The sequence below is a fragment of the Sipha flava genome, unplaced genomic scaffold (genome assembly GCF_003268045.1).
Source record: "Sipha flava isolate LNK unplaced genomic scaffold, YSA_version1 65_pilon_pilon, whole genome shotgun sequence".
NCBI lineage: Eukaryota > Metazoa > Arthropoda > Insecta > Hemiptera > Aphididae > Sipha > Sipha flava.
In genome coordinates, this window is record NW_020273605.1 from 1,942,790 (window position 1) to 1,963,108 (window position 20,319).

The 20,319-nt window shown below is 30.9% G+C and overlaps 1 protein-coding gene across 1 annotated transcript in view; it reads left to right on the forward strand.

The window, feature by feature from the left end:
- Nucleotides 1–1,964: 1,964 nt before the first annotated feature.
- LOC112691615 (septin-interacting protein 1-like) overlaps nt 1,965–20,319 on the forward strand; it is a 24,230-nt gene continuing 5,875 nt past the window's right edge. Inside the window, 2 exon segments of the mRNA XM_025565927.1 lie at nt 1,965–2,032; nt 12,406–12,507. Of these exon segments, the coding sequence (XP_025421712.1) occupies nt 1,965–2,032; nt 12,406–12,507 (170 nt within the window).

Consider the following 20,319-nt stretch of genomic DNA (forward strand, 5'->3'; position numbering starts at 1 on the left):
TAAAATTTACGTCATAAAATACAAACGGACAATAAGCGATAATGGATAAACTGTTAATATAAGACTACGCGATGGAAATGAATAAACTCATAATCATAGGTACCTGCTTATCTGTCCAACTGGTAATTCAATACAAGTTTAAAATAGAAAGATAAAATAAGTAAAAATAATAAAATGAAAAGCAACGTTCATTTTATTCTCTATTTATAGAATTTTGGATTTTAGAACGTACAATTTAATTTTAGTGCGGGTCGCACTAAATTTGTTAAAGGGCAGCATGCGGCCCGCGTAGTGGGAACCGCTGGTGTAGATATTTTGATTATTGGACGTTAAAAATGTAATGTGACTGAAACGCGACACCGCGAACATCAGCAAACTGCTAAATAATAATAATGAAAAAAAAACCAAAAAAAAAAAAATCAATTATTTATTTATTTATATCATTATAATTGTATAAGAAACTTCACAATCAAAACAATCGAAAAACTTCACAATCAACGGCACCCGTGTCGTTTCGTACCCGTCCATCGCTACGAACGGATTTTTATATGAGCGAGCGGATAACCCATTTGTCTCGAACGCTCAACGTCTATATCAGTGGTTCACAACCTTTTTTATTCCATTCCCTCCCCTCGTAAATTTTCAAAAATCTCATGCCCTCTTCCCTTAAATTAGAAATAAGATGACCTTTTTTTAGTAAACCGTTTAAAAAGAAAATTTTGCAAAATAACTATAAATATATTATAATATTATATTATACAACTAATGAAATTTTTTTTTATCATAATTTTAAAAATAAAATACAAATCAACTTTATAATTAATAAATTTTTTAACACAATTTTATAAATAATAATTAAATATGATGGTAAAATTAATTCAATGTGAAAATTGAGTTTGTTTTTTTTTTATACAAAGTCCATAATCCATGGGGATATATTTGATAATGTCAACGCATATCATTTTCCATATCCAATCGATTTTTTTGCTTGCCTTTTAATTTATAAAAGCGTGGAAATCTGACTTACAGAGATACGTCGATATAAATGGGATTAATGCTTGCAGAGCAAATAAAATTATCGTTATATCATCAAAAATATATTCCCCCGTTCAGTATCTAAATCCCCCCCTGGGGTGAAATTCCACCTCTGTTGGGAACCATTGGTCTATACGAACCGCAGTTAGATAAATTGTATACATTCTAAAGTCAAAAAATTCAAAAGTTAAAAAAAATTAGTAAAATACTCATTTTCGTACCTAGTTCTCTATATTTTACACGGTTGTAGAAAATATTTTAACAAAATATTTGGCACTTATACCCCCCTCCCTCCCATGTGATAATTGAATGCTACCCAGTGACGGATGATTGTGCCACTGACCAACACATTATCATAACAACTGATGTCGTTAAAAATGTAATGATTTAATTTAATTTATTTAATTTAATGTCATTTTAATAAAATTAGTAATTATATATACCCATTGCCGTATTTAGGCATTTTGCGGCTCGGCGCAAAAAAAAAAAAATTGTGCCCCTTTAAGGGGCCTACCCACGGAAAATATAGGAGATAGATCCTCATGAACCTTTTAGATATTTTAAAATCAATGCTATTTTTGTGTTGTAGGTACGCCATCACACGCCGCACGCGATAACATGATACCATGTATTACTATAAATAACTTATTTTATATAGTTTATTGACATCATCACAACAAATTTGGGAACTAATATTAGGTATAATATTCTGAATCGCTTATATAGGTATATTGCTATAAATTCATTAACATTTATTTATGATAGTGTTAATAAAAACAAAAAAAGAAAAAAAATAATAATTTCAAAATAATTTTAAAAGTTCAATAATTTACAAGTGAGCAAATTTCTGACCACAAAATCTTGGCGCCCAGGGTAGTTGTAGCCAGTGCCCCCCTAAATGAGGCCCCGTATATACCTACATAAGGAATATGGAAATATTTGTTTTTCCTGTAGAAGTGCAATTGCCAGTTGGAATTGTAGACAAACGCTATCACTGGTGACTTAAGTTCCGGGTGGGGGTCATGTCTTCGAATGTCATGTTTTCAAAGGTCATATTTTTGAATGACGAATGTTAGAAAATTTATTTGTTCGAATACATATGTGATCGAAAATGTTGTGTTCTCCGTCCGACGTTTCAACAGTACATATTTTTGCTCCATATTAATTGAACATGTCTAGTAAAAAACGTTTTGGTCATCACGTTTTCTTTTATAACTTTTATTTAATGTATATAAAAAATTATTTTTACTTAATACTTTTCCTCCGTGAATACTTTTTATAACTTTTATTGAACACATTTTATTAAAAAAAAAGACAATTACATAAAACGTAACAAACTAAGCTTCAGTACAGATTTCAATCATGTTTTGTTGTATTCTATATCACACCACTGAAGGTATAATAGTCATTACTAGGATTCGGTACTTATTACACACAAATTGTAAGAAATATGCATGCACATATGCACTTAAAATAACCGAAGTATGTGCAAAAATATGCAACTGAATATTTTTTAAATGCCAATTAAAAATTTAATTTATTCATTTAAATTTAGAACATTTTTTGTGATTAGTTTTTTTTTACTACAATAACACTATCAACATTGTATTACTGAAGTGTATGTTCGATTTAATTTTCTTTGTTTTCTCCTACAATAAAACATTTTTTCTAATATAAAACAAAAACTGCGTAGATATGCTAAATAACAATTAAACTGTCAACATTTGTCAAATATGCATTTTGCCCAGAAAATGGCAAAATATGCGAAAATATGCTATTAAAGTTTTTGTATTTCAATCAGTTATGACTTAAAATAAATTTAAATCTTACTTAGAATATTCTGTAGTTATTACCAATAAGCAGGGTTCTTAAGTTCATGCATTAAAAAATGCTTAAATAAGCATGTATTTATTCACTTAAAATTAGCAAAATATGTTTTGAAATATGCATTAAAAAGTTAAAAAATATACATATATATGCACTAAATATCTAAAATTATACACTTAAAAAATGATTAGTTAAAAAAATCATAAATAATTTTTGAAATGACATGAATTATCTAATCATTTTTTTATAGCTATATTTTATTTTTTTATATCATAATTAAAAAAAAAAAAAAAAATAGATTTTAAATACTTGAATCTTCATGAACTGAATATAATGTACGCCTTTGTCAGTAATTAATTTTAAATCTGAAACTATTGAAACAAATTTATTCAGAATATCAAGAAGATAAAATAAGAAAAGATAATACAATTTCTATTTTTAATTTTACATATATTTTCCATTTAGATTTTTGATACATTCTAATAGAATGTTTTATAATAGCCCGATAAAATAAAAATATGCGTAAATATGCCAAATATACAAAAACAAGCCAAATATGCAAAAACATGAAAAATAAGATTTCATATATTAAGTACACTAAACTAGCATTAAATACAATTTTGGAAGATTGATATGCAAATGCATGAACTTACGAGCCCTTTTAATAAGCTATAATAGCAATATCATGCTGTCTACTATCTACTATATGTACTATATTATCTTTATTACTTTTAGTATACGATATTAATTGGGTATGTAGTAAAAATTTATGTATAAAAATAAAATAATGATATTTAATATATTATTTCATTGATACGACTTTTTGAACATATATTTATTCGAACAAATAATTTTTCGATTACATTACTATTCAAACAAATAACTTTTCTAACACTCATGACATTCGAAGACATGACCCGCTCCTGCATGGTTTATTTCGTATTATAAAATAAATAAGGATATTTTATTGGAAATAAAATATGCACGCGACTATAGCAGTTACTTTGATATTGGTATAAAATATAAATATAAGTTATATAAAAATAAAAAATTTTAATATTTTAATAATAGACGACATTTTAACAGTGTTATATATTTCTTCGGAAGAAGTCGATCGCCATCGTCTTCATAGACTGAAGGTTGGGTGAGAACAACAGTGATATGTAACTATATTTCTGATATCTTTGTTATTGCAGAATACCGTGCTGCGAAGCAATCTCTATAGATTTTTTTTTTAAATATTTTGTTATTTATCTTGTTCTCATCACACATAAACTAAAATTATAAACAATATAAACGTGTCTAAATATATATAATTTTAGTTATAATATATTCGATTCTGTAAAATCTACCTGCGCAATGAGTAATGAGTCATTACTAATGACTGTATCAGTTTTTTTACTGTTTTCTATGTATTTGTGTTCTGCGCTCTTGACGAACGAATAGTAGGAATTATAACTTGTGGCCACTCGACGGCTTGTTATGTTGGACGTATAAGTTGCTGGGTCCGTAATTTTAATGTGTTCACTTCACTATCCATTACTTATTACATTATTTTTAATTATTATATATTTAAGTATTTATAAAAATATGTAAATTAAATTATATATTATTATTTACTAATAATTGACATTATTCATCCATAATAATTTATAAACATTTTAACAAAATGTCAAAAAATCATGTCCAAATTGATAATGAATTCCTTTGGTGTACTGAGCAAAAAAGACCATAGCCTCATTCGCCGTTGGCGTTCGTTCGGTCGTGTTGTTCACATGTGACACCTAGTTTAAAATTACTGAATAAGTTCGTCACATGCAGTGGCGTAGGAAGACTGGCTAGCGCCCCTGGCAAACTTAGAAAAAGTTACCTTTCTAACCAATTAAAATGTAATGTCATAATATTTTTTTAACCTTTAATTTTACTAATATTTTTAAGTATACAATTTATACTTAGTTTTATTATTAGTGTTAATTTTAAACTTTGAAAATTTGTTTTTCTCATTTTATGACTGGCAAATTCATCGATAATTTTTTCATATGAAATTTTTTATTTAAATATCCTATTTTCATAATTTCATTATTAAATTTACACGTAGTGTGTACAATTAGACAACATCTACGTATTTAATAAAGTATAATGGAAAAATGTCGATTTAATTGTAGGATAAAAACACGACTTTGCATAATTTTGCACCCTTGACGTAGGCACAGTTTGCCATACCCTTGCTACGCCATTGGTCACATGTGCTTTCGGTCGTACAAAATGGTCATAATGTTTATAACCGTTGGATATGTGTTGAACCTTCGAATGATTTTCAAAATAAATATGTGATCCTATTGAGATACTAAACCGAGAAACGCCGAGACATACGGACCGGTGTTAGATAACACGAGGTTAAAAAATCGAAAGTAAATCAATGAATATTTAAGCTCGACGACGCATGCGAGTATAATACTGACCACGATGAAAACTTACTATCCGATAGCCGAATGATAATTGGAAATGACGGTGCGTGCGGTTATTGCGTTTACATATTAGTTATTGGTCGGTTCGGTGTATTATATTTCATACAGGTTTAACACGTTACGGATAGTGATTTTTGGTTATTTTTAATAGCATCTGTATAATGTTAGATTTTTTTCGACACGAGTTACAACCCTAATCGATGTGGCTATTGTAACAAATAATATTTCATACTTGTTAACTGTTTGTATTTATTTAAAACGATTTTCCAATGATATTCCATGTATCGGTGGGTTATTTTAATTCTACCAAATAGAAAAAAAAAAGAAGGAAATTTTGTACCGTACAATAAAGAATCTATTATTACGTAATGGGAAATTATTGTGACATTCAGATAAACATTTAGCTTACCAACAGACAAAAGCCCCACGTGTGGGCTTAATATTTTTACATTGGCCTTTACGTGCACATTTTTAGTACACCTTCACGATAACATATACGATGCATACTGATATTAATAAAATTTCATTTCTTATAATGTTTTTCGTTTTCTTGAAACGTTTTCAAGTTTTTCGATGTTAAACTCATTACCTTTTATTTATTATTGTTGGTTACTACAACACGTGATCGTCTACATTTCATTCGATTTCGTATAAATGTTATACAAAATCACAACCGTATGAATGTAGCAATACCCTATAGCAGTGCTTGCCAAATTTTTACGACTCACGGTACTCTTTTTGATCTAAGGTTTTTTCAAAGCACCCTTCCCCAAGTTGTGACATGAATAAGGAAAATTTAAGACCAAATAGTATTTCATTACGGTGCGGCGTCCTTGCATAGGCATCGTGGCGCACCAACGGCTCCGTTGCACACACTTTGGGAACCGCTGCCCTACAGCAATATTCCATACTGACGTCAAGAAAAATCGACAAATATAATTTTAATTAATGTGCATTTTTCCAGTATCCTCGTTGATTTATTGAGCACGCGTGCGTTGCTTATTTCAAGTACATCTAACCGTTAATCTTTATTGTAATGGTTGACACAGACCAATAAGCATTTTATTATATTATTATTACTGGATCATTTATTGTACAATACACCGATTATTGTACATACTATATAAGTGTATAGAAATAAAATTATATATTTAATATGTCCCGAGGAAACGTTGAGTAATAATACCCGGGTATTGTCTTTAGTACTAAGTTGCTTAACGTCGCTGTATCACCTTACGATGATATATTATTAACGTAAACGTGTCGGCAGCGTATTTTATAATAATATTATTATCATAAATGTATAACCGTGTTAACCGTGTCGATCGCTCGCGTTTTGAAAATGGAAATTACGTGGTTGGACATTATAGGGGCACATACTATCATCACGTCAAATGACGTCCGATAAGGTTTCGTTTTTATTACGCGGCTGATGTATAAATTCATGTTAATAAATTTACGTTCTTCGTAATAGCAAAATAATAATTACAACTTTTAAAAACACAAGTATACATACTCTAATTAATTATTGTTACAAATTTGTATTCGAATCATATAAAATAATAATAATAATAATAATAATAATAATATTTTTGAACAATATGTCAGTCGTAAGTCACATATAATTTTCAATAGGTATCGTAATCAATTGTTCTTTGAACGGCAGATTAACCCTAACCCTCAGTGGCGTATACAGAAAATATTTTTGGGAGAGGCTACTGCGGACAGAGTTAAATTGCCCCTACTATCTAAGAATTACTAACAAGACACAGTAGGTACTTAAATACATTTAATTTACAGAATGTCCCACCCAAAACTATTTGTCAAAGAAAATAAAAATTGTCTCAACTGATCACATTATTTACGTATTTCGTATAGTAAGTATAATCCTGTATTTATGAACAAATGATATATGATGTGGTACTTGACTATTTAATGTATGTATGTCTACTGTACTATTTTTATAATAAAATATGCTATGAATAAAATGTATTATACAATTATAATTTATTTATTTTGAGAGCCTTAAAACATTTAAATAAACTATTGAAGTACAATTGATTAAAATAAATGCAATCAAGTTAAAATCATTTTTCTATTTTTTTTTTTTATAAAATTATTTCTAAATAAGCATGAAACACCATTAAAATATAAAAAAACGTTTAAAATAATTTTTAATTTTTTTGAAACAATTTGGGGAGGGGCTGTAGCCCACTAGGCACCCCTCCTATATACGCCACTGCTAACCCTAATTTCAATTATGATGAGAACTAAGACATGACAATTGTAGGGAGAAGCAAAGGAAAGTCTGAATCCCTCTCGGAAAAAATGTTCGAACACTTATATGGTATTAGAAATGTACAAGTCATGCACAACTGACTCAGCGGCGAATTATTTCTGTTCCGAAGCAACGGCTGTTAATTATTTGACGAAAAATTGTTTTAAATCCGGAAAAAAACGACAGAAATAAAAACGAATCGAATTTGTTGACGGTCAGAGTGTGAGCAGTACGAATCAGCTTTTTACTTTAAAAAGTATCTTAAAACTAGCTTATCAGAAAATTATCAATCGCACCGAAAAATTTTAGTTTTTCGAATAAACGATTTTCACAGATAAAAGATTTGTTGTCCATTATATCGGGAAAACCGAAAACACTCTTAGATTAAGGGGGTCGGTGCTGGTCATTTATTAAGGAGTAAAATTTAGGCAATTGAATACACATGTTGTATCGGCGGCGCACCAACCGAGCATGAATGTGTGTAAATCGATAATAGTGTGCGTGAGCTATAATAAGATAAAATTAGATAATTACACTTACTGCGCGTTATCGGATGTGTATCTATTTGTAATACAAATATACAAATTTTGTATATTATACGTCTTATTAGTCCATGCGTTATCGTTTCATAGAATTACTGTTATGAATTGTGTTTATCATTATTATTATTATAATAAAATTATTGAAATAAAATGCCCACATATTAGTAAAGATATGACACCACAACAAGGAGTTGTGGCTAAAAAAATCAAATTTTTAAAAATAAAAAATAATGGTGATCTACAATTGGACAAAAACCATAATTATTATTACTAGGTTCAGGGACAATTAAGAGTAGCCAATAAATGCTCGTGTTATTTTGTAGTTTGGACTCCAAAAGGTTATATACAATAATATATTCTAACCAAATACTCTTTTTTTATTTTACAGTTTAAATATGGTTTTTGTTTTTAGATATGTTTGTAGAAATAATAATGCGTGATAACGACTTCTGGAAGCATAAAATGAAAACACAATTGGTCGAGTTTTATAATTGTTATTTATTACAAGAAATTGTAAATACTACGATTTTAAAATAAATGGAAATTTTTTAAACTTTTATTATTGTAATTATTAATCGTGAATTATTATTATATACTAGTTTATATTTTATTTAGATACATTTTTACGATAATAATAATATATACAAATATATAATGGACGGCTGTTATAATTTGTAACTGATTACTATTTTTTTTATTATTATAATAAAGTGTAAATAATTAAATTATAGGAATTTGTTTTACGTATTTATTACTTCGGGTAAAACAAAATAATATAGGGAATAACAATTGAACAAAAGAAATTGGTTTTCAAGAGCGCGGACTGACCAACGTATGTGTTATGGTGCGCGAGTGACGACTGATGGTACCGGGGTCTGATATAGTCGTACGGAAAAATACAACAGCCGCCGAAGCTTGTTCTTATTCCGAATATAATATACAACACCGTATCGTCAATAGCAAATTATTTTTAATTTTATCGGGAACTGCGATACGCAATTTATACTGGTTGTGTGCGTTGACAAACGCACAGATAAGGATATTTACGCACGCGCACGCACAAGTCATTGAATGACTTTGGTCACTATTTTTCGAAGCACTGTTTAGGATGAACAAAAATGCTTTTACGGGAAAAACTCTCACGCCACAGTTATTTGTTGGATTTTGATAAAAAAAATTTTTTCTGAAAAATGAGAACATTTTGCAGGTGGGATCAAAGCCCAAATTTTCATTTTACTTTGAACAGTGCTAGATAATTACATTTGAAAAAAAGCAAATATTGTGCATTATTGGAATGCATATTTTAGATTCTTTAATTATAATTTTGAAAATTGCGTTTTGATCCGACCTGCGAAATGTTTTCTTCTTTTGAATAAAAAAAAAAAAAAATTAACAAAATTCGACAATTCTATAGGGCGTGAGAGTTTTTCCTGTAAGACATGTTTTTGTGTGTTAAAACTACACTGGTTCCGACCCCCTTAACAATAATATTTCTTCTACATTTTATAATTTCAACTTGAGCAACACAGTTTTATTTTCTATCGTTGATAGAAGAATCATTTGAAACAAAACCAAGCAAAATGTTCAAGTGTTCGATTGTCACGCTAAACGGTACATCGTAATAACGAATAGATAACTTCCTAATCTCGTGTTGGCGTGATGAAACGGCACTCGCATTACGGGACTAAATAATATAATAATCATGTAAAGTACAGTTTAACTGCTATCTGGTGTTTATTTTAAATATTTTATCGTCTTATAACATTATAAATAATTATTTTATTCGAAAACAAATAGTGTACGGTTGAAATTAGTTGCCAACATAATCATCACGAAATGTCTAAAAATACTATTATCCAAGTGTCCGACGGTACGAAATCAACTCGTGATTTGTTTCATAACAAGAAAAGTGTATGATAAAAAAAAAATATATATAAAACAACTACATAAAATACTCCGTACAAATCATGTGAACACGACGAGATCTGATCACAAGTACTGAAAACTAATCGATTTCGAAATATTGCAATAAAAACATGACCGGGTGCTGTTTGTTTCGACGTCAACGTTGAACTTCTCAAGCGAGAATATGAGATATGTTGCGGACGGTTTTAAAGAATAAAAACCCGTTTGAGTACGGACGAACGGGGAGAAAACCGCACGACAAGTGTTCGGCGCGCGGGCGTCGGCCGTACGTCGAAACGCGACCGCTGAAATCTTGACCATCTCGGCGCAACACCTTTAGGTGGTATTCCTAAAAAACGACCGTCGCAGTACTACGATGATTAACGGTCGTCCGTTCCGAACGAAAAACCGACTAGGTGTAATGGATTTTTATCGGTTTTTATTTATATTTTCGGTTTTCGGTTCGTCTCGGACGAGCAATCGCGGTCGAAACACTGCAACGCGGTGCTATTTCGGGCGAACCCGAACAGACTTTCCGTCATATTCACCAGCGATATCGGTTAGGTCGCCGTCGGCCGAACCGATAAGCCCTCTGCACGTGTCCGTCGTTCCGCCAAGGTCGACACGCATGTCGTTCACCGTTATTAGTTTCGATCGGTGACACGAGACCGAGCGGTGTAATTGGTTTTTCGCCATCGGACGGCGTTGTCGTCCGGCTCTGTGTTGCCGTTTACAATCGGAACGGAGACGGGATGTGTGCGACTGGGGCGGCTCCAGAGCCTTGGTTTGGGGGGGGGGGGAAGTTATAATCTTACAAAATCTTATAACAAAAAGAAAACAACAATTTTTACAACACAAATTCAAGTCGTCTATTTTTAAAATTGGCAAAAATATCAATAATATGATCTATTTCATTTGGAATATCTACTTTATGATATACATTAATTAGACATAATGTTGATAGCCCATCTTCAGTCATCCTTGAACGAAGTCAGGTTCTTAGTCTACGGAATGTGGAGAAACTCCTTTCAACCGTCATACCTCTATGGCTCTATGTACATACTCTTGTGCGTGTCGTATGATAGTTGTTCTTCAAATCTATATAAAATTTTAAATTTTAAAAATATAGGTATACACATATAATTAACAACTATAACGAGCTATTTATTTATAAAAAAATATATAAAATAGGTACCATATTCATCGATGACGATTGACGATATTTTATAATAATTATTAATATATCATTATATCATAAAACTCGGCTTTGTAAAATAGTTAGCCTAGTCCCAAGGGGGAGGGGAGCTAATTCTACCTTAGCCACCCCTTTAAGCCCGTCCCTGGTTTAGAAAAATCGAATGCAGTACGTTTCGGTAGTGGGACAGTCACGGCAAATAGAAACTGTTTCTATTCACACGTCCGCTCGTTTTACTGGTCCGAACACCGGGCTGATTGCTGATCCTTTGAGTTCGCACGGGACAGGGTTCAGCCGAGTTCACTATTCTTATCTATGTGAAGTTCGGACGCGAGAGCGGGGCGGTGCCCCCGTCGCGGGCGGACGAAGATTTCGGGCGTATGATGATTTTATAAAAATAAATATCTCTCTGCTTTTCAAAGTCAATTGCTGAACTTATATTATCGCGATATTAATTACCTATATTCAACATACAGTTCATCTACGTTTACCAAAAATAAACGTTATGAAATCCGTAGGTACGATCATCGCATGACCGTCTTAAAACGGTTGAGTTTTCTCTCCCGCCCGGGCAGTGTCTACTCCAGAGGTCGATTTAACAATACTTAAGTCTCGGTAGAACATTGAGATTTCATTTTCCTGCCCGTGAAAAGCTAACGACAATCAACTTTTATAATATGTAAGCTTAATACTGTTGTATGATATTATTTCAGGAAGACTCTCTATTATTAATTGTTATTGCACTGGTATAAGCATTGGCGTGCGCAGACCTGCATTTCGAGGCGTACCTGCAATACGTTTGCACCCTATCTTAACATAACGGTATATTTGAAAAACTATAATGTATAAATAATCAAATGAGCGCGTAACTTTAACGTTCTATATTCGATACTTGACGCGGTCCGGCGGTAGTCGGAGGCACATTGTGTAGACCCGCGCCCGCTCTCTACCAAGCCGCAGCCCGGTCACAAACACCGATCCGGCAAACCCCCACCTACCTCGTGCACCGGTCATAGGAGGGGACAATTGCCGGAATCGGTGACAACGTAACCACAGGGGACTCCATCACGAGCAATTTTTCACTACAAGCTCGTCCGTTAAGACTCCGAAGACCAGCAGGTTCTGTTTCCGAACGGGCGTCGATCGACGTTGAAGTTGCCGCACACGCAACACCCTGATCGGCAGCTCACCCGATTATACGTCAACGTGCCGTGTCCAATCGCCTCCCCGAAAGGAATCACCCGCAGGAAAAAAAAGGTAAGAGTTTTATTATTCGCCGTCATTATCTTGGACTCACTACGGTTATATATATTGTATACAGTCAATCCTGGTGCGTTTAATATTTTCGGTTAAGCGCGTATTTTCACATGCGAAACCGGACGCAATTTTACTAGGGCAGGCTAAATGACAAGTATCCAAAGGCGGGCATTAACTAGTTAAAAAGTTAATTTTTTTTAACTTTTTAACTTATCTAGTTAGTTTATTTTCTAATAAATTTTTTAACTTATTTTTTTAACTAGTTTATTTGGCAGTTGAAATAACTTATATCAATATACATAAATATAATATTAATATAAAAATTAAAAAATCATGTAAGGTAAAATGGTCGCATACACTGTACATCCGATTTTGTAGGTTGGAGGCCCACCTTTGAGTATTGGGTTCTGGCCATGGATACAGAATGTTATGTGTAAAGAGTTTTAACTATAAATTTAAATAAATACGGTAGTGAGCATGGGCATCCAATGGGGTGGTCAAGAGGGAGACATATCCCCCCTTAGATTTTTCGTACTTTAAATATTAATACCATGTAGTGGAAATGCCGCATCCTAATTTTATATTTATGCGTTTACCCTTCGTGTAACGAAAATCGCGCTACTCAGTAAATTATATTTTTATTTGTATTGGGAAATATTAAAAATTTTATTAAATTAGATTCAGTGAGAAAAAAAAAGATAAGCATAATTTGTTCACGCGTACACGGATTTGTTTTTAAATCATTTGGTAACGTTTAAAAAAACCGAATTTTAAAACAATTTTAAAATTGTATTAATTATCAAATTAATTATTTTATAAATAATAATTGTATAGGTTTAACAACAATGCATGTACTTAATGAAATAATATTAATATATGCAACTTTACCTATGACAATATCCATGTATAATAAAGGTAAATATTAATATAAAACACTATGCCCCCCCCAAGATTTCTAAAGATGGACGCCTTTGGTAGTGAGTGGCTCCTTGATGCACAATGTTATAGTATTTTTCAAACATTTCAGCGTCACTGCAGTATATTATGATAAAAAGTTCAATAATATTATTTATTATAATTTAGGAAATTAGATATTTTTAAAGAATGCAGTCACTTTTTATGTAATCTATATACTAATTAAAAAAAGTAGATTCATTTTTTTTAAGCTGAGTAAAGTTAATATTTTTTTCCTTATTAACCTATCGAGTTAAATCTATGAATTGTTAACTGTTAACTTTTAACTAATCGGTTTTGTGTTCTCTTAACTTAACTCGAGTTCATTATTTTCATTGACCTGCTACCACCTTTGCAAAATCTACAAATAAAGTATACGTGTTCACACGTGGTAGAATACGAGCGATCGCATTACGTACATTTAAATGTATTTGAACATCGTAGGCGTTTTCAACGGGGAAATTAAGTTTTTAATTTTATTTTTAAATTCCACCAACTCCCAAATCAACAGCATGATATCCAGCCGATCAGGTCGGGCCGTGACCCTGACCTGTGTCCATATCTCATTGCATATTTTTGTCTCCAACGATCAGGGAAATACGCGCGACCCGAAATAGCAGTGAGATGTCGGCCGGTGCATTGTAATTCCTTAGCGATCCCACCACCGTATAACTTCACCGCCCGTAACAACCTGCCGATAACAGACCTATGCAAGCGACTTTGCATCACCGCACGACGTGGTATTATCTGTTATCGTTTACAATCGTTAAACACAATTGAAACTTTTTCTTTTTTTTTTGTAATTTCCATCGTGATTCCAATTATTTTTTTTCTCTTTCTCTCTCTCTCCCCGAGTAATATTTCGCCTAGTATTTGTAGGCGACGCCGGGTAAGCCTCTGCGCCTACTCCAATCGATTCAATTTATTGCGTCGAACGGTTGCGATTAGAATTATTTGCAATCAATTTTCACACTATTTCGGACGAAAACATTTATCAACCGACGTTAGAAGAATTGCGTCGCGAGTGCGATACCGGACGAATGCCGTCGTCCGGTTCCAACACGCACCTCAAATCAATCAGCCGAACATTTACGGTCGACCCGGCGAGGGTAACATTTCGCGCGTGCTTGTAAACGCCCCAAAAGTATTCTATAAATTCCCCTAAAAATATTTTGCTAAATATCACGTATGTACACTCCTTTAAACTTAAAATTGAAACTGCTTTATTAAAAAACTTTTATTTTAACGTAATTTTATGTATAACAAAATATTTTTGCAAACCTTGGTCTTCATTGTAAATCATGAGTAAATTTATCTATGTACAGTGAACATGTTTCTATATAACGAATAAACTGTTCAGAAATAAACCTGTTTTGGTAGAACATACTAATGCATTATGCCACTATAAAATATGAAATATTATTTCAAAACCCTACAGTTTGAATAGGAGGACAACAAACGTGAACAATACATTTACGCAAAGGTATAGTCGCAAAGACGGTCAATAAAATCAGACGAGCGTATAATTAAAAATAATTGTCTTCAAAACTTGTTCAATAATTCGATTATCAATCGGCTATCTCGAATTCTGATCGATGATTGAACGTGCGACTACATTTATTATGTGACGATCTTTATAAAAATATAAATACCTAATAAAATATAATTGGTATACATTCAGCAGCAATATATTTCAGGGGAATTTACAATGTTTATATACGTTTTTAGGGTATTTTATTTACGTATAATTCTGTAGCAAAATTTTAGGCGAGTTTACAGTTGCCCCTTTTCGCGACCGCTTTCGTCAATGAACAGGCACCGGAGGGCCTATTATTTAACATTTTCATTATATCGTAATGCGAAAGACGGCGCACAGCGTAGGCAATTTAGGACATTTCGAGAACTGGTACATATTTTCAATATTTATTAATTTCTCCTGCACGAACGTAACTAAACTAATCTTGGGATTGTATTTTATTCATCTATTGAAACATATATATTACACCGACAATATGGATAGTTTAGGTATTTTGCAAAACTCCTAGGCATTATGCAAATTGCCGACCCATTTTAGGCAATGTAAATAAAACATAAGATTTTAAATATTATTTTACATATAACCTAGGTATTAAGCGAAATGCCAATTTTTTTTTAAGCAATGTACAAAACATTTTATTATATGTTATATTAAATTAAGATTCTTATAATTATTATATATTAATACCCATATTACAGACAACATTTAATTTTTATCTATTATTATATTATTACTATTATATAAATATTTTACTTAAACTACTATTTACTTATTTCAAACATTAACATGTTGTAGAAAAATGACATTTTGAAGTGCACAGAATGTTATTTTTAAGGCTAATACACTATTTATTTCGACACTTGGACTTACAAACACATTTTAATAATCCTTGGCCAATTCTTGTGGATTGAATTTTTATCAACTCATTATACTGTTCATCAGATAAAAATTTAGTATTAGTGGCCAAATTTTTAAAAAAAAATTTAATAGTCTGTTTTAAAAATTTGACTTCATACAAATCGTATGCATAGTTGCAACATCAAAACGAGACACGAAAATGACGAGAAAAATGATGATATTGAAATAAAATTATTAGTACGTTCAATATTGTATCTCAGAATTATTATTATAGTAGTAAAAGAATATTAATCTTTATCGCGATCTTTATCTAACTCACATTTAAACGATAAGTAAAGTCGTTGGTAAAAGGCGATGCTAAATTTCGTTTGTTTTCTTCATATTACTTATTCCACTATTGGCATTATACATAATATCTAGGCGAAGGTCGTATTATTTATATTGCCGAGTGATTTTTAGTATTTTGCAAAATACCGGATTATCCATATTGCTGGTAAAATATATATATATATATGTTACGGTGAATGATGAAAATTTTGTAAATGACACGTAATTCCCCGGTAAAAACCTAACGATTGTTAAATGTAGACATTCACACCGGTTATTGACGCCGATCAGGGGCGGATTGGTCTATCGAGAAATCGGGAATCTTCCCGATGGGCCAGTCCTTGTTTGGGCCGCTTTATATTATTATATAATTAACAAAAAAAAGTTTTATTTTGTAAAATAAATATATATTTAAAGATGCATTAACATCAAACTTCAAGTTCAAGTTGGAACTGATTAATCATATGACTTACCCAAAACTATCATATTATAGCTATAATTATAGTAAAGTTATTGTAGATTTTATTAATTTAGGGGTAAAACTAAACAAATTTTGAAATGGATACAAAATAAAGCATTTTTTTGGGAGGTGGGAGAGGTGAGATAGTTTAATTTGATGTTCATGGGCTGGTTTGTTTCATATTTCCTGGACAGAAAATAATTGCCAATCCGCCCCTGATGCCGATCCCCAGTTCAGTCGGAGAATGATGTTCAATACGTTTGTGTCGGTGTGAACGATCAGTGATTAGCGAAGTGCTGTGACCCAACCACTCGAGGCCCGTGTTTAAAACCAAAATTTTGAGACCTCTTATCATTGTACATTTTCGAGCATTCGATATTTTAAGGCCCCTTAATACGGTACGAGGCCCGGGGCCTGTGTGCAATGTACACTCGGCACAACCTATTTTTACTGCTCTGGATAAGTGTATATAGTCGTTGGTTAAAAATATCATAACGAAAGCAGACAGAAGAGCGAAAAAGTTGTGCAACTCGAATACGTGGTGTCGCGATGCACTTTAACAACGATATATTGAATTATCTTTATTGTTGAAATGCCGTTACCGAAAGCGATGGATTGCCCCATTAACGCGATTGTTGCGTGCAGGGAAAATGTCCGCGGGCAGCAGATATCACGAGTTTATTAGTTAGCGTTTATGCGTATATTCCAGCGAGTTCTGTACGCGACGATAGCGTGTTCCATAACTATTTCTAATCTAAATTGTGTTACTCGTGAATATTATGGCATTTTAGTTTGATACAAATATAATATTGGAGTACGGAAAACAAGAATAAATTTAAAGCAGCATTGAAAAAATTATCAACAGTAAAAAGAGAGATGACAATATATTTTTTTTAGTTCTGAAGAATATTACAATACAATGGCGTAACTAGAAATTATTTAAGGGGGGGGGGGGGTTAACAATTTTACTTAATTTGTTCTTTAAATATAATCATAGTAAAGGTCGATCATTGGGGAAGACAATATTATGCACTTGCTCTCCTTCCTTCTATAGAAAAATTATATTAACATAAAATTGAATAAGTGTTACCTTTTTGAGAATATATAGTTCATATTTTGAAAAAGAAAATTGACTCCTTTTTAAAGTTTTACCTAAGAGCACCCATGATCATAGTTAAATTTTTAACCCGCAGAAAACTATAAATATAAAATAAATAATAAGTTATCACTAGGGCTGAGATTTTAATGACCTAAAATATTTAAAAAAATGCACTTAAACAAATGCAAAAATTACTTAAAAAACTCAAACAATGCATTTTAACTATATTTATTGTACCTTAAAAATTGGAAAAAAAAATTTAAAATTATACCCCACAAAAGTTTTTTTTTTGTTTTTTTTTTTTTTATAGTATTGTGCGTTGTTACTAGTTTAGTTCTCTTATACTTCTGTTTTCTTTCATTCATTCTAAATCATAATTTAAAATAAATTGTTAATATTTTAAAATATTTTTGCTAATCATTATTACTAACCTGAACAAAATTGCTATTACATTGTATAATGATATGCTGTCTTATATTTTAAAACAAAAATTATTGTTGTTAGTCGGATAGTATTCTTTTTTCATAATTTTCGTTTATTTTTATGAACAAATAGTTAAAAATGCTCTAAAAATAAGAAAATGAACAAAAATGGTCTAAAAAGCCCTAGAAATGCATTTAAGGTTAATTTTGTCAAAAATGCAAAAAAAAAAAAATGCAAAAGATTTTCGAATTCACAATAAAATTAAAAATCTTCAAAAAAATATGAAAAACACGGGTCACAAAATCACATAAAAGTCAATTGACATTTAACAACTGTCAAGTTATGTGGGCAATAGTTTTATTGGTCATTGTCTCGTTTCTCATTATTGATTACAACTATGATAGCTGTTATTAATAATTTTTGTTATATCAAAGGGAAAAAATACCTAATATCTATTTATAGATTTTTATAGTTTAAGCGAACACGAGCCTGTTGGTTATAATTAGGGAACGGATTTATATGTAAATATATATTTTTATTAAAACATGATATTTAAAATTCGATAAGAAATGTTCAGGATTTAAACCATTCCTATTAAAATGATAATACTTTTATTTTACACATTTTAATATATTTCACTAATTTGTAAATATTTTTAAACATATTTTATTTTTTCATTACTCATACGTTCCTTCGTACGAAAATACAAGTAATTATTTCAAAATTAGATCTAGAAACTTCTATTGTTATTGGAAAAGCTAAAAATATTATGCAAAATGAAACATTGAAAAATAATTTTATTTTCATTTCAGTAAATATAAGTTTTATTGCACAAAAAATTACAAAATCGGAAACAAAAAATATGTCCTTAAACGATAGTATGCAAATTGTTAAAACAACGATTAAAAAATTAAAACTCGTAAGCAGGTCAATAGGAGATGTTGTAAAAAAGAAAATGAATGATGTTACAGAAAAAAATCCGGGCTATTTTGATTTTAAAACAATCAATGAGTGGCAGACACCCTTCTAAAAATTTTGACTTATCGACTTTTAATATGCGCTTCAAATATGCTACAAGTACATTAGTTTATGTGGAATGATCATTTAGCCGTTTTAAAAATATTTTGAGACATAACAGATGACATATAACATTCGATAATAATGATTTGTAATAATTCAATGCAATAAATCATTTTGATAGTTTAATTATTAATTATAATAATTTTTTTTTTTAATTAAATTTCTTTCCCACATATTTGGTTGTTTTTAGCACATATTTTATAAATTAAACTGACATGTAAGTATATATGTACATATTTCTGTATTTTTAATACATATAAATCCGTTCCCTAGTTATAATAGAATATTTGCCGTCACTAATCACTATCATGACAGGTACCTCTACAAATGATAGTTATTATTACGTACTACAACTTGTAATCCGTGGTTATCTTAAAAGTTATACAATCCTCGGGTTAAAAACCACAACAGACAAATAGTATAATATTAATTATGATTAATATGAAAAAAACAATAACAAATAACAAATGGTTTAGACTTCAAAATAGGTTTATTATATTAATACTATTCTATTTTACGTTAATACATTTATATTTAAACGCGTAAAAATGTAAACGTTGAAATATCAATGGAGGGGAGGTCCAGACCGAAATCCCCCCCTTGGGTATGCTTCTGTTATAATATGATTCAAAAAGTAATAGAATTGAAAACTGGAATACAAAAAAAAAGGTAACGAATAATAGACTTATGAATAAATATGATGTTGTGGCAATAAATTTCAGATACGCACATATTTTATTTATTTTAATTATCCTTAACATTCAGTAAATTCAATATGGTAGAAACTAAATCAACCGTCACTTTCGGGACAGGGACTATGACGGTTAATCGAGTAGGCGATTAACAAACATTTGCAATAACGTATAACTTTTACAGGGTGTGTATTTTCGGAAAAAAAATAATATACATATATCCTACATATTACGTACTAAACTGAACTAAAATTAAAAATTTTAAACAAAATAACTTGTTATTTTATTTTGTTTTTTTTGACGCTCGAGCTATTTTAACTACAATATTTCATATTTTACGTCATATTTGAAACTCGATAAAACTAAAAAAAAAAAAAAAAAA